Genomic DNA, 15,869 nt, shown 5'->3' on the forward strand with positions numbered 1-15,869 from the left:
TTTTTCACTTTAGCTATGTATCTTTGAACGGTGGTGGATAAATAAGCAATTCTGTTTCAATTAAATGTAAAGAAAGGAAGGAAAAAAGCTGAAAAGTTTACACAAACAAGCAATCTAATGTAAATCACCAATTTTAAAAAAGGTTTAATTCGTTAAGATACTATGTTGCTAGATACTATAAACTTGACTTAACTCTGGTGTTGTGTGTTAGCAAACTGAAAGAGCATTATGCTGTTTGCCCTAAGGGAAATGCAAATTGAATTTCATTACTATTATCCTTTTAGTGTCTTTTGCTTTTAATTCCTATATGTTTAGTAGAGATTGCTCATTTTGCTTAATTTGGTAAGATTTAAGGTATTTTAATTCACATCAAGTTTATTTCAAGTATGGTTACATTAAAAATAATTGCTAACAGTTTACGTTGAGCCTACTTTAAATGTTTCTACTAAAATAATTCTGGCCCAAAAACTGAAAAGATATGACAAATATAAATTTATATTTCTATAAAAAAAGATATAGCAAACACATAGTAATTTACATATCTTTCCTGAAATATTGCATAGTGGCTTTGTCAGTGCTGTTAAGTCCATTTCAAGGATGTCGCCTTTAGTCCATTAGTTTGGATAATGAGCCCTATAAAGTACATTTATAACTCATGGCACTGCAAGGAGATGGATTCTAATTTTCATCCTTTTATCTAGACACATTGAAAGAAGGTCAATGGAGAGTTCTGTATGATTCATTGTCCCAACACATATCAGATGACAGAGACCTGATAATGTCAGTGCATAAGTGTTTTCCTTATTTGGTAGCAGCACTTGAAAGAAATCTTCTCATGATCATCCTTTGAAGTGAAGTGGAAACTGATATTAAGAGAAGCACGAAGCTTTTTCTGTTTAAAACCTTATCAGACATATGACTTGATAGCTGTTCCTGAACAAAGGAGAGAAAACAACACTTAACAGGAAAATAAAAAGCCTATATGGTTGCTTTTGCTGGCTTTGAGTGATGCAACATGACATTTAATCTACCTTCCTCCTCCAGAATGTTTGGGAGGGATGGGGGGAACTTGTTTCATAAACAGTATAAAAGGTTATAATTAGATATGAACTGTGCCAGCTTGACTTGCTTGTTTATTAGCAGTATTTAAATGAGTGCTTTACAGTGAAATTAGTTCAGCTCACATTTTAAAAAAATTAAGTAACAAGTGAAATACATGTTGAGTAGAATGATTTACATTATATGTATATGGTATTTCATGTTTAAACTTGATAATAAAAATATTAAACATTTATTTTAAATATTTAATTTTAATATTTAATATATTTAAATAGACTGTGCACTGAAGCTGTTGAATTTAGACAGAGCTAGAATGTTAGATGGGTGGTATGCAAATCACACATTGTCCATTATTATGAAATTAATATTTAGATTTTACAGCTTTTATACCCTTGTCACTATTAAGTTCTTGCTATCATTCCAACTAAGTTGTGAGTCTGTTCTATCTGTATTTCTCTTCTGACTCTCATTTCAAGCACCGACTTTCCATAGAAAGTTGAGGTGAAATCCTGGTCTCACTGAAGACAATGCCAACCCCATCTACTTAAATAGGGCCGGGATTTCATCTTTTGTGGGATTTTTAGGTTTGTTTACAGTATGAAAACTGACTAATAACTAGTTTTATAGAAAATGTTTATGCTTATTTTGTAATCAGATATTTTATTGGTAGATGAGTAATACATTCTGGAGTGTGCTCCACTGAGGCAACTGATTTGTGTCACTTATTTGGGTAGCCCATTCAAAAAGGCTTCACTCTTCTAAGTGGGAGGTGTTTTGCACATCAGCCAAAAAGTTCAATGAAAAAGTGTTCAATGTTTTTATACAGAAAATGATCTGACGTTATAAAGTGCCATAAAAATCCTTTTGAGAATTCAGGATTAAACCTTAAAGATCTTTGTGACATTAAAAAAAAAAAAAATTAGCCGCAAAGGAAGAAACTGTAGAACGTGTATCCTTCTTGAAGTTGAACTAAGAACAGCAGTCATTAAGAAGAGTATCCTCTGAAACTGTAGTCTTGTCTAGTATGTTCAACTTCTCAGCTTTGAAAAAATATAAACAAACATGGCTTCAAAGCATGTCAGCTGGTCAATAGTGGCTAGTTTTAATTATTGCCCTTAGGAAACATTGTTTAATTTGTTTCTAACAATGTTTTAATCTTTAGTTGCTAAGTGTAACTATTTTGTTTTTATTCTTCAAGTGATGGTCTTTATGTGTATTCCACTCTTGGGTACACATGTGCCTAAGTTTGATTTTTTTTTTTTACAGGAAGTGTCCATTGACCTATACATGCACCATAGATTTATTTGTACCCTGAAACAAGGGCATCAAGGGTGATGCATGAGAACACCTCTCCAGTTCCTTCTCACTGCTACATGGTCTGAGTTAGAATCTTCGGAGCCCTCAGCTCCTTTCTGTTGCAACATTTCTGTAAATATATTGTATATAGTTTGTTTTGCTGACAGACACATAGAAAAACATAAACTGTTGAGCAATAGTCAACATGGTTTCTGTAAAGGGAATCGTGTCTTACTAATCTATTAGAGTTCTTTGAAGGGATCAACAAACATGGACAGGGGACATGGATTATGTACTAGATCCAGAAGCCTTTAAACAATGTCCCCCACCAAAGCTTTCGTAAATTAAGCTGTCATGGATAAAGGGAAGGTCCTTTCATGACTGAGAAACTGGTTTAAAGACAGGGAACAAAGGTAGTTAATGATACAAATTCTCAAATGGAGAGGGGTAACTAGGTTGGCCCAAGGTCAGTCCTCGGACCAATCCTCTTTCAACTTATTCATAAATGATCTGGAGAAAGGGGTAAACAGGATGTGCAAATTGCAGATGATACTAAACTGCTCAAGAAGTTAGACCAAACGGACTGTGAAGAAACTTCAAAAAATCTCACAAAATATAGTTGGCACAAAAGGCAAATAATTTAATGTGGATAAGTGTAAAGTAATGCATGTTGAAAAATACCCCAACCATACATACAATATGATGGGCTAATTAACTACGATTCAGGAACAAGATCTTGGAGTGATCGTGGATAGTTCCTGAAGATGGCCACGCATGGCGAGGTGGTAAAAAAAAAAAAAAAAAAAGGCAACAGATGTTAGAATCATTAAAAGGGATAGAGAATAAGACTGAGAATTATATGCCTTATTAAATCGATGTACACCACATCTCGAATATTGCATACAGATGTGCTCCTCATCTAAAAAAGATATACTGGCACTAGAAAAGGTTCAAAAAGGGCAACGAAATTTAGGGTTTGGAAGGGTCCCATATAAAGGAAGATTAAGAGGCTAGACTCTTCAGCTTGAAAAGAGGAGACAAAGTGGGATATATAGGTATATAAATCACGAGTGATATGGAGAACGGAATAAGGAAAAATTATCTATTTATCCCATAATACAAGAACTAGGGTTACAAATGAATTAATAGGAGACAGGTTTTAAACAAATAAAAGGAAGTTTCTTCACGCAGCGCACAGTCAACGTGGAACCGTTAACCTGAGAAAGTTGTGAAGCTAGATATAAACAGTGTTTAAAAGGGAACTGGATAAAATAGCAATCATAGAAATCAGTGGTTGGAAGGGACCTCAAGGAGTCATCTAGTCCAACCTTTCTCAAAGCAGACCATTCCCAGACAGATTTTTACCCCAGTTCCTAATGTCTGCACAAGGATTGAACCACACCTGGTTTAGCTTAAGAGCCAATGCTCAGACAGGCATCTCTTCCAACAGGGTTAAGTCAAAATGCTATTACCAGATGGTAAGAATGCTAGCTGTTTGTCATAGGATGGAGATGGATGGCAGGAGAGAGATCACTTGATCATTGCCTGTTAGGTTCACTCCTTCTGGGGCACCTGGTGTTGGCCACTGTCGGCAGACAGGATAGTGGGCTAGATGGACCTTTGGTCTGACCTGGTACGCCCGTTCTTATGTTCTTATGCTGGTTTTATAGTATAGTGTGATCTTCAGTCATCCTGTCACAACTAGATTTTTTTTTTCCCAAGGGACTTCTTAGATTCTTTGCACCACTGATGAAATTCATACCTTAATGGGACCTTAATTTCATTCTGTTGTCTCTCACCAGACCTCCCTTTGAACCTCTGGTGATATGTTCTATGGCCTATCTGTCTAGGAAGGTGACCTTTCTAATCACAGTAGCATCAGCCAGAAGTGTCAGTGAGCTGGGGGCTCTTATGGCAGACCTTCCATATGCTTTCTTTTATAAGGAAAAGGCCTTGTTATGCAGCCACCCCAGATTCATCCCTAAAGTAGTGTCTAAGTTCCATGAGTCAAACCATTAACTTACTAGTATTTTTTCCTAAACCTCAAGCCTCTGATGAAGAGAGGAGCCTGCATTCTCTGGATGTCCAAAGGGCTTTGGTCTTTTATCTAAAATGAACAAGAGGCATTAGAAAGATACATAAACCACATGTTACCATAGCAGAGAGATCAAAGTCAAGTTTATATCTGCTCAGACTTTCAAAATAGATTTCTGGTTGTATTATCCTTTACTAACTAGATCACATCCCCCCTCAGGGGGCGTGCAGGCTCATTCCAGAAGAGCACAAACAGGCTCTGCTGCATCTCTGAGAGACATAACCTTAGTAGAGGTAAGTAGAGCAACTACCTGGAGATCTTTGCAGATCTTCACAAGACATTATGCTTGGGTCCAGTTGTCTACTGTGTACATAGCTGTGGGACCTCATTATTACAGTCAGCTGTCGCTTCTGCTTCCCCACACTCACCATCAGTTTGTCCACTGTTTTTGAATCTCCTCCATGTGGAATATACATAGAGACTATCACTTGAAGAAATGGAGTTTACTTACCTATAACTAGAGATTCTTCGACATGTGTGGTGTCTATCTGTATGCCGCCATCCACCCTCCATCCCCTCTGCCATGGATTATTTGGACTCTGTGGCAAGAGTAGGAACTGGAGAGGCAGTGGTCTGCACCACCCTTTATGTGCTCAGTTTGGAGCACAAGGAGAGCTATGATATATTAGCAGTGCATGTGTACTCATGCATGGAACACAGGATAGGGATCACACTTCTCAAAAAACCTCCAGTTATGGGTAAATAACTTCCAATTCTTTGAGATCCTTTTTCTCTGCTTGTATAATATTTCAGTAAAATAGCTAAACTTCAGCATATATTCCCCACCATTTTAGCTTCCTGTACTAGTATTCTTGTTACATATTTTGGTTTTTGGACTCAGTTTTCAGCCTTGATAAATAAAGAAACATTACTTTGTTGCATTGTACTTTAACAGAAGATATGAAGGATTATTATAACCTCAGATATTGCCAGACAATAGTATCGCAATTTTTTTATATAGATAGCAGCTGTTTTTTTACTTAGTAAATGAGTGAATGGCTACCTTGAAGACTAACACCAATGGCATTTTCTAGAAAATAACTAGTGTGGAAGTATTTCGCAGAAAGGTAGTTAGACCATATTTCATAGGGGCTGAATCTGTGTTTGCCTTCCAAGGGATCCCAGGTCTTAGGTATAAATTATTATTTAATTTGTCATTATTTTTATATTATAGTAGCATCTCCCCACAGTCAAAATCAAAACTTATACACATATCTTACATGCTGGTACCAGTGTAGACAAGGCCCTTAGAGAGGTTCTTAATATTAGATTTTCAAACATTTGCCTGAAGCAAACTTAAAATAATTTTTTTACCTTTTAAAATTCTTATAATTTGTCTTTAAAAGGGTATTATCTATCATGATCATTGTTCTACTCTTAGAACAACATGATCTATTGTGCTTTGTCAATACAACTAAAGAGTTAGATCACAAATGCTTTGTAGAATCATAGGCAGTAGGGCCAGAAAAGATCACTTGGATCACTCAGTTTATCCCTTCTCACAACCCCACATTTCTCAAGACTATTCTCTTACAACAGTCAAACTAACTTTCTTTCTAACTTGTCATTAAAGCTTTATTACTACAGTAACCTTGTCCTTGCTTTGATAAAGGGTACCACTGGAAAACTTACCGTGGTGATATGGGTTTGGACGCGTAGTAAGAGTAGGGACTGAAGGTTCCTTATAGGAAATCATTCTAAGTTTCACTTTTTCAGTTATCATCGCCTGCAGTTGCCATAAAGAGCCAGGGTTAGCAATCTGGATGTAATACATGATTTTTGTTTGTGAAATGACTATATAATGCTCTAATACTATTTTTGGTATAATTTAGAACAAAGAATTACATGCACTACGTTATATGTTTCTTTTTTCTTGTAAGGTCGTGTTATAAGTAATCAGATTTGTGCTAAGGAGTTATTTCTAGATGTTTATAGGTAAAATACATAGCATTTATTACTAATTGTTGGAAACTCAGTTGAATCCATCAAAAAAATGTTCAGCATTATGAGCCTAACAAATTTCTTATAAAAATTATGTCATGAAATTGATCTCTTCTTATTGTGTCATGCTTCTTTTACAGATGTAAAGCACTCATAGATCATTTTGGGCAAAGAATAAGTGCTAACTATTTTGTGGTGGAAGACAGTTACCTTTCAGAGAAAACTTGCACAAATGTGTGTTACAGGTAAATAGTCAGCAAGAAGCACAGTAAGTGCTATTTTTTAAAAACCTCCAATATATAAAATATGTTGCAAATGAAACTTCACAGCTTGATGCAGAGGGCAACCTCATGGTAATATAGCCTAATCCTGTGTGGTTTTTTTCCTCTGATGTGTACATATTATAGAGGGCACTATGTACCCTATATTTAGCTCCCCTAGTATTTTCATTATACATTTTTTTTCTGAAGGGTTTTTATTGAAGAACTCTTAACATTTCTGTTCATGCAGCAGTAATTTAATATTTGTCAGAGGGATATTAATTGATTTAGAGTGGTGCCTGTTCAGTTTTGTATGAGTGTTGAAAAATCATCATTTTTCTCTGTGTTGCTGATCTGAGTTCATTACTGGCTCCTTGTCACAAAGAAATTAAAAGAAAAAAGAAAAAGTCGTTCCTGTAGCCTTGCACATATACTGCCCTTATGTATTCAATGTGCTCCAGATGGGGGGACAGGCAAAATGTATCAGGTACAATATCAAATTATTGACACCAGTCAGTTGGGGAATTAAGACTTGAGTTCATGATCTCCTAGTTCCCAACCCAGTGCTCCTTTTTTTAGGCTGGAGTCTTTGCTAGAGTGTTTTTGACCATATAAATTGCTATAAAAATGCTAAGTAAGAGAGCTGATAAAAAAAAAAGTGTCTGTTCTACAGGAAATACCAATATTTTGACATTTGTTTTCATCTCAGTTTTGTTTTGAGTTAATATTAATCTCTGTATCCAGCTGAGCTGTCATGATGTGTTATGGGAATTGTATTCCAGGTCTCTTATGCCCCCATTCTCCTCTGTGTGCCTTGTTCCCTGGCCAAACTATATCTTGCATCATATGCTGTCATCTATCCTTGTGGTCAAGCTGTCATCATGCTTTGCTATTTGTTTCAATTTTCCCAATGGAAAGTTCTGTCAAACTATATTTCCCTGTGCAAAATTACAATGTAGCTAGAACTCTGTTTTCTGGAGGGGAGATATTTATTTGGCAGTTTTCAACCAGCCCTGCTAAGAACTCTGAAAAATCAGGCCATACGTGTCTCAAATTGAGGTATGTAGAAAATTAGGTGCCCAAATTAGTGGAGATATTTTGCAAAATCTGGCTTTAATTTCCCTATGCTTCAGTTTTCCATTTTTGAAACCTCTCCCAATCTCATACAGGTGTTGCGAAGATATGTGCGTTAGGCTCACATATTACAATAATTAGTACTGTAGGAAAGGAGATGAGAAAAATAATTGTCTTTTGTTTCATGGAGCATTTGGATGGTGTACAGTAAATAAGAAATGGGGGCATACTTTGAGTATAAAAATAAATATTAAATATCTCAGTTCCTGAGCACCATCTATCTTGTGCAGTGATGTCTATCTCTATATTTGTGTACAGACACACATGGGTTTGTTTTGTGGTGGAAAACTTGCTTTTCAAATTGGAAAAATGATAGACAATGTAGCTTGATGCAGTAGTGTCCACCTGGGGTCGCTCTTCCAATCCAAACACCAATTGTTTTCTCTACAAACTTAAAAACACTAGTCTTTGTTGTTACTTCCTTTTAAAGGTATTTTTTACCCTAAATATGTTGTAGATGCAGTTACAGTTCTTCTTCGAGTGATTGCTCGTATCTATTCCAGTTAGGTGTGCGAGTGCCGCGTACACGTTCGTCGGAAGATTTTTACCCTAGCAACACTCGGTGGGTTGGCAGGGCGCCCCCTGGAGTGGCGCCGCTATGGTGCTGGATATATACCCCTGCCGACCCAGCCGCCCTTCAGTTCCTTCTTACCGCCCGTGTCGGTCGTTGGAACAGTGGAGCGCAGCTTAGCTGACCTCCGCTTCCCTAGCTACTCGTAGTTCTTGTGTAATACAGTTATAATCCACCTCTGCACAAGCGCGGGCTACTCGGCGGACAGAAGCGCCTCCTCGGCACCGGACCCCACTGGCACCGGCCGTTGCCGGCACCGAAGTCGACTCGGCACCGCTCATCTCTCTGAGGTTGAGGAAGCCACGACTCCTCCTACCAGTGCCGAAGCTCCCGGCACGCGCCCGTGATCGAGCTCCCTGCTCCTACTGCTCCTGTGCAATCTGCACCGCAGACAGAGAGCTTGTCTAAGCCGGATCGCCCTGGCACCGACCTGCCGAACCACTGGCGCGGTCAGCTCCGTCGATACTTTCCCACGGGACACTAGAATCCGGTGCCTGACAGCTCCCTGGTACGCACTCTGGTCGAGCTTACTGTTCCCTCCACGCCGGAGGCATCCACACCGGCGAGGGTTTTCATTGCCATGACAAGTAGATGCTGCCTGAACCCCGCGCTGACGGTGCGGGTATAGTCTCTTGGCAAGCCTCCTGATGCATCGCGCTCCATCCTCGGCACGGTCGCATCGTCGCACCGGTCCGGTGTCCCGTTCACCGACCCGATAATCTCCGGCATGTTCTGGTTCCCATCACCGCTACAGGCGCTGTGACTGCCGTACCGCTCCTGTCCTCGGGTCTCGGTCGACCTCCCGGCACCGCTGTAGTAGGAGTCCGGATCACATTTTCCAGGTAACCGGATGCGCCTTCCTGTACCGGTCCCAGGTGCCACAGTTGGGCAAGGTCTGTTTAGAGTCTAGACAGGTCTCCGACCCATAGATTTTCAGGTCACCGTCCTGGCCCTTCCGGTCACAGGCACCTGTCTCCCACGCCGACATACTGTTCATGCTCAAGACCCGCGATTCTGGTGTGCCCCACAACACCCTAAGGCCCATCAGGACCTCCCAATGGAGGGTAGCGCTCAATGTGGACCTCCAGGTCAGGAGGATCCCGGAGAGAATGGAACCCGGGTACGTGGTGTTTCTATCGGTTGTCTGGCCCCACTTAGAGGGCCACTACCCATTTATTCGACCAATACAGAGCGATGCCAATACTCTCTGGAGGTTCGACTGCTTGCTTGCCGTACCTCTCCCTCTGCTCATGCGTCATCCAGTTTGGTTAAAAGAACATGAACGGGCATCCAGCAGCGTCCCAGCCCCGAAATTGTAAGGGGCTACGCGAAGTGTACCCTACTCCATCGTCAAGGTGGTACTCTGCAAAGGCCTTATAGCCCTACGCTAGCAATCATGAACCCTGCTTAAGTCCCTATATCCGTACCCACCGGATTGGCGATGGCATAAATTATGGAAGCTTCTCCATCAGACTCCCGCCAAGAGCTCACTGCCCCATTGAATGAAAGGAAAACGGCGGCAGAGCTTCCCTCCAGGCCTTGTTACCATAAGGAGCATGCTCATGACATCAGGTTGAAACCTCTTTTGCGTGTGAAACTCAACCCCAGAACGGGGAAGCTGAGACAACAACGGTGATCCTCATGCCAATCTCGCTCGGCGTGCATACGCCAACGTCCTAACTGCGGCCCTTCCGTCCCCAAGCCACACGCCACACTCTCTGTGCGCTTCGCCACAAGATTAGGGCTTTGGCAGACGACGCGGCTTGACTGTGGTCGCAGGATGACCGTCATAGGACCCCGAGAGGGCCAAGATCGAGGTCCCTCGCAACGCTACGGGACCCGAACAAACAATCTTTCGAGGTGCACCCGGAGGGTGGGTGCGTACGCGTTACAGCCGATCCCACTCCACTTCTACTTGGCATGTTGGTCCCCAGTAAACTTCAGTCCCGCTGTCTCTACACATGGTGCGAGCCATGGGCCACTCGCACTGTTGTTTCCAACTCTGCACCTCTTCAGAGGCTCCTCTCGGCGGCAATTCCCTCTTACAAAGCGGTTGCAGACAGCCGTGAGATGACGGAGGGGCCAAAGGGGTTACTTTACCTTCATTCCCTAAATCCGAACAACCACATACGACATCTCAAACCGTGTCTAAGACCCACAATATTCAACCAGCTTATTGATAAGTTGAAGTTCCGCATGGTATCCCTGGGAACCATTATCCTGTCTTGGATCCTGAAGTCTGGTATGACGCCCGATATGAAGGACGCGTTACTTCACAATGCCATCTTCTCTGTCAACGGGAGAATGGCTCCACTTTCTAGCCAACCGGTCGGTACTTCCGTTTACGGTCTTTGCTGGTTTGGCTTTCAACAGCCCCACAGGCATTCCAGGGTGCGTGGCCATAGGGCCCTCCCAATCTCCACCGATGGACGTAAGTATGCGTTTCCGTATCTGGACGGATTGCCCATCTGGGGAGAACCCAAGACACCAAGTACATTCAGCATAGTGGGCATCGCGGGGACCATATATACAAGTCTAGGCCTGATCTCACTATGGAGACCATCCTCTCATCTGGTTCCCACGCATGGGGTAGACTTTCAAGGAGCTATCCTGGGACTCCCGAGGGGCGAAGCCGATCCTGCTTACCACAGCCGCGGTTTCAGGCAATGGGCACTGATCAATGCCAAGCTGCAAACTCCACCTGGACAGGGGCCCTAATGGTCACAATAGTCACCAATTCTCGATGCACCTTGACTCTACCTAGACCGTGGCTAACCCTCTCCCGATGAGAGCAGGGATCCGCCCCAATCCGCATGACGGCAGTCCGCTGGCGTGCCAGGGGATTCCAGCAGCAGCTGCGAGGGCCGTGACGACAACAGTGTTATGCCAGCACAACGGCCATGTGCTCCATGAAGAACCTGTTCTTTCAACTCTCTATGGTTTCGAGGTTCCTCAGGAGGGTTGGAGGCGCTTACACCTTCTCTAGGTACAGCCGCGAGCCCCAACCTGGGAGCCCTCCACATGTTTTTATTTTTTACACCAGACGTTGTCTACCCCCATCTCGAGCCGTTGCATCCTGCTCGTGCCATAACGCTCGTATCTTGGAAGAAGCTATTCTTCGTGCGCCATTACATCGACCAGCAACCGACGTCCCGAGGCTCAGGTCTCTTACGGTGGTTCCACCATTGCACTTTTTCCCAAAGACGAGGTTGCAGTTAGCGTCTACCGCGGCTTTTCCTCGCCTAGGTGGTGTCTGCCTTTCCTGCTTTTCCAACACCTAACCGCCGATGGGGACAACCGTGTGCACCTCCTGGACGTCTGTACAGTCTCGGCAGTTATGATGAGCAGACAAACCATTTCCACGTACGCCAACTCTCGGTCGCGGTAGCAGACCGGAGGAAAAGGCCTACCTGTTTCCTCTCAGAGGATCTCATCTTGAGGTGGATAAGTGCACCCGCACTTGTTATGATTTGGACCTCACTTCCCCAGCCACCTCACTATGCCTTCTACCCAGGGCTCAGGACTTCGTTCTACAGGTGTGAAACGCTTAATCTTACTCCTGCTGAGGTCTCGATTCCCTCTATTTTGGACTACCCTCTGGCCTACAGCAGCAGGGCCTAGCGGTGTCATCGCTGAGGGTACACTTGGCAGCCATCTTTACCTTCCTCCTAGGCTGCGGTGATCGTTCTGTGTTCTCACTCTCTATGGTTTCGAGGTTCCTCAAGGGCTTGGAGCGCTTACACCTTAGGTACACCGCCCAGCCCCAACCTGGGACCTCAACATGGTTTTTAACCAGACTTATGTCTTCCCCCATTCGAGCCGTTAGCATCCTGCTCGTTGCCATACCTGTCTTGGAAGACAGCTTTCCTCGTCGCCATTACATCAGCCAGACGAGTCTCCGAGCTCAGGGCTCTTACGGTGGTTCCACCATGCACTATTTTTCCCAAAGACGAGGTGCAGTTACGTCCTCACGCGGCTTTCCTCCCTAGGTGGTGTCTGCCTTTCCTGTTTTCCACACTCAACGCGATGGGGACAACAGTTGCACTCTCTGGACGTCTGTACAGCGCTCGCAGTTATGTTGAATGGACAAAACCATTTCCTAACACGCCCAACTCTCGGTCGCGGTAGCAGACCGGAGGAAAGGACTACCCGTTTTCCTCTCAGAGGATCTCATCTTGGGTGATAACGTGCACCCGCACTTGTTATGATTTGGCTCACTTCCCCAAGCCACATCACTATGCCTTCTACCAGGGCTCAGATCGTGCTGCCGCCTGGCTGACTCGTGTCCCTACCCACGAGATCTCTCGCGCGGCTCCATGGTCACTTGGTCCATACCTTTTGCTCGCATTATGCTCATGGTTTAACAGTCCAGGGATGCTGCAAGCCCTCTGGCTTGGCGCTTTTGCATTTTTGCAGTATCTCACTCCGACCCCACCGCCTACAAAGGCTTGGGAATCACCTAAACTGGAATGGATATGAGCAATCACTCGAAGAAGAAAAGACGGTTACTCACCTTTGTAACTGTTGTTCTTCGAGATGTGGTTGCTCATATCCATTCCACACCCGCCCTCCTCCCCACTGTCGGAGTAGCCGGCAAGAAGGAACTGAAGGGCGGCTGGGTCCGCAGGGGTATATATCCGGCACCATAGCGGCGCCACTCCAGGGGGCGCCCTGCCGACCCACCAAGTGTTGCTAGGGTAAAAATCTTCTGACGAACGTGCACGCGGCGCGCGCACACCTAACTGGAATGGATATGAGCAACACATCTCGAAGAACAACAGTTACAAAGGTGAGTAACCGTCTTTTCTCCCTTTTGAGATTTTTCTTGTTTAGCTCACATCTTTGTATGATGCTGGCAGCCAGCGGGAATTCTGTAGCCTTATTGGTGGTGATTGTTGCATCATTCCCTCCCTCCCGTCCCCAAAAAATTGTGTCAGAACATTGTTTCGGGGAGCCTTTTGGTGCTCCAGGTGCAGTATTCATATACCATTTTTGCTTTATGTACCATGACTTTTGTTGCTGACTAGCCTGACCAATTTACGCAAGAGCCAGGAAGCTTGTCCCAGATGCCGCAGAAAGTGCAATAAATTGAAATGTCTCAAATATACAGTTTTTAGGCATTGAATATGGTTCATTGAGGCCATGTGATTCTTGTAATTTATATGATGAGTTGCATGTTTCTAAAATTAAAAATGTTTTTTCTCATTCGATTTTTCCCACTGAATGCATATGAAATGTCAATAATATAGGCATTTTTGCATAAAAATATAAAATTGCCTCAAAATGCTATTTATTTTGTAACTAGAATGTTATAGAATCTCTGAAATGTAGAATTCTATTATAATATTCTGGTTACAAAATATTTTTGTTCATTTAAAAGAAGCTGAAGCCTGATCTTTTAGTCTTTTACTCACATTAGTCCTTTTATTTTGGCAATGGCTGTAGTGCATTAATTGAGGTTGTAGAAGTGGGCCTACTTCGTAACACAAAATATGTAATTAATAATGTGTAATCATGATAGCTTATATTTAAGTAACAAAAATAATTTGCCACAGTGGTAATATTGTAACTAAATTATTTTCAAAAGACCTGAACCCAAATGGCTATGTTTTTTCTCTTGTGAAGTAGCATAATTACTTTATTTAATTGTAGGCAGATCTCCAGAGCAGTGCTCATTACAGATCAATCTGTACTAAAGACAGATTCAGACCAGCAGGTATGTATCAATTCCGTATTTGTAATCTTTTTAAAGAGTTGTATACGGTCAAATTAAACATCTGTGAAGAATTAATTTGTATTTTTGCTTCTATTTGAATCTAGCTTTCCAGTTAATTGATTCTATTGATATTGTCTTAATCCCATTTTTTCTCCTTAAAGTAGCAAATTAAATGTAAAATCAGTCAAAATGGAAAACTACTAGCTAGCAATGGGACTGACATATTTTTGTGTTTGTTAATAGTCATTCTGACACCTTTTGTTAGTAGTCTCAGAGAAACCAAGAATTGAATCAGAATTGAGACTAAACATCAAGCTTATCCCTAGGAGAGGTTCCTCTAGGCCAAGAGTGGTGTTTATTTGTGGAGCTATTTGAGGAATCTTGCATAGACCTTGGCACTGTTAATCTGGTGCCTTTCATGTTCTGTTCACTAAGAGTATATTTACACTACAATTAGGTACTCAGATAGCCTTTGCCAGCTGACTTGGACTTACAGGACAGGGGCTGCAGGGCTGTTTGATTGCAGTGCAGACATTTGAGCTTGGGCTGCAGTCCAAGCTCTAGGACCCTCCCACCTCGCAGGGCCCTAGAGCCTGGAATGTCTACACTGCAATTGAACAGTTCCTCAGCCTGAGCCCTGTGAGCCCAAGTGAGCCATAGGTTTTTAATTGCAGTGTAGACATACCCTTAATGTTTAAGGGAAAAAGCCATTTTAATTAGCATAATATATTTAGTTTAAATCAAATACTGTACACTAGTGCTTCTCAACCCATAGAGTGCAACTTGCAGATTGGTCACATGGAATGCTCACTGAATCAAATCCCAGAGGTTGAAGCAAAATTGGTAGAACCATGTAGCTAGAACCCAATGGAAGGCAGAAAGGAGTGACTTTCTCCCTTATCCATCCTGCTGCTCCTCTGTTCCCAAATCTAATCAGATTGCAGCCTTTAACTCACCTGCACAGTGGTCAGCTCTAGGGAAGGTGTAGCAGCAATTCTAGAAGCTGTGGTGCCAGCTTTACAGCCTATTGCAACAGCTGTGTCCAGAGTTAAGTGTTACATAAGTGGAATATAGGAGAGAAGAGGAGCATTCGCAACAGCCAGTTATTGCCTCCAGTCACAGGAACATAGGCAGGGCCGGCTTTAGGCCGATTCGCCCGATTCCCCGGAATCGGGTTCTGTGTCTGAGGGCCCCGTGCCGATGCCTTTTTAATTTTTACTCACCCAGCGGTGCTCCGGGGGGTCTTCGGCGCCATTTCAGTGGTGGGTCCTTGAGTGCTGCTGAAGACCCGGAGCGGGTGAAAGACCCGCTGCTGAAGTGCCGCCAAAGACCCGGAGCGCCACCAAGTGAATACAGATCGGGCCCTGCACTTGCTAAAGCCGGCCCTGGACATAGATATTAGACCCAGGTCCACAGAATCCAGTATCTTATCTGTGACAGTAGGCAGCACCAAATCCTGCATAGGAAAGCGAAAGAGAACCTACAGTAAACAGATGTGGGGTAGTCTGTCCCTCAGGGAAGTTTCATTCTAATCCATAATAATGATTGGCCATGAAGCTTGAAAGTTTCTTTATATCCCTTCCAAAACTTTTAAATGTTGACTATTATAACTCAGATATTTTTATTATCCATATAAATATACAGTCCTCTATTGTGCTTAGTTCTTTGTGGAATTTATTGCAACATGTTTACTGTGTGGTTAAAACATTTCCTTTATCCTTCAGTTAAGTTAAGTGTCCACATGCTCTTCTGTTATGAGAAAGGGAGAATCTGTGTTCCTATCATTTTTCTCTACAT

The 15,869-nt window shown here is 42.7% G+C and overlaps 1 protein-coding gene across 3 annotated transcripts in view; it reads left to right on the forward strand.

Annotated features, from left to right (window-relative positions):
* Nucleotides 1-15,869, forward strand: part of CHM (CHM Rab escort protein) — a 148,928-nt gene that overhangs the window by 108,718 nt on the left and 24,341 nt on the right. For all 3 annotated transcript variants that reach the window (XM_032765494.2, XM_075068739.1, XM_075068740.1), the window contains 2 exons: nt 6,532-6,636; nt 14,009-14,072. In XM_032765494.2, coding sequence (XP_032621385.1) covers nt 6,532-6,636; nt 14,009-14,072 — 169 coding nt within the window. The remainder of the gene's footprint in view (nt 1-6,531; nt 6,637-14,008; nt 14,073-15,869) is intronic.

This window comes from Chelonoidis abingdonii, chromosome 8, assembly GCF_003597395.2.
Source record: "Chelonoidis abingdonii isolate Lonesome George chromosome 8, CheloAbing_2.0, whole genome shotgun sequence".
NCBI lineage: Eukaryota > Metazoa > Chordata > Testudines > Testudinidae > Chelonoidis > Chelonoidis abingdonii.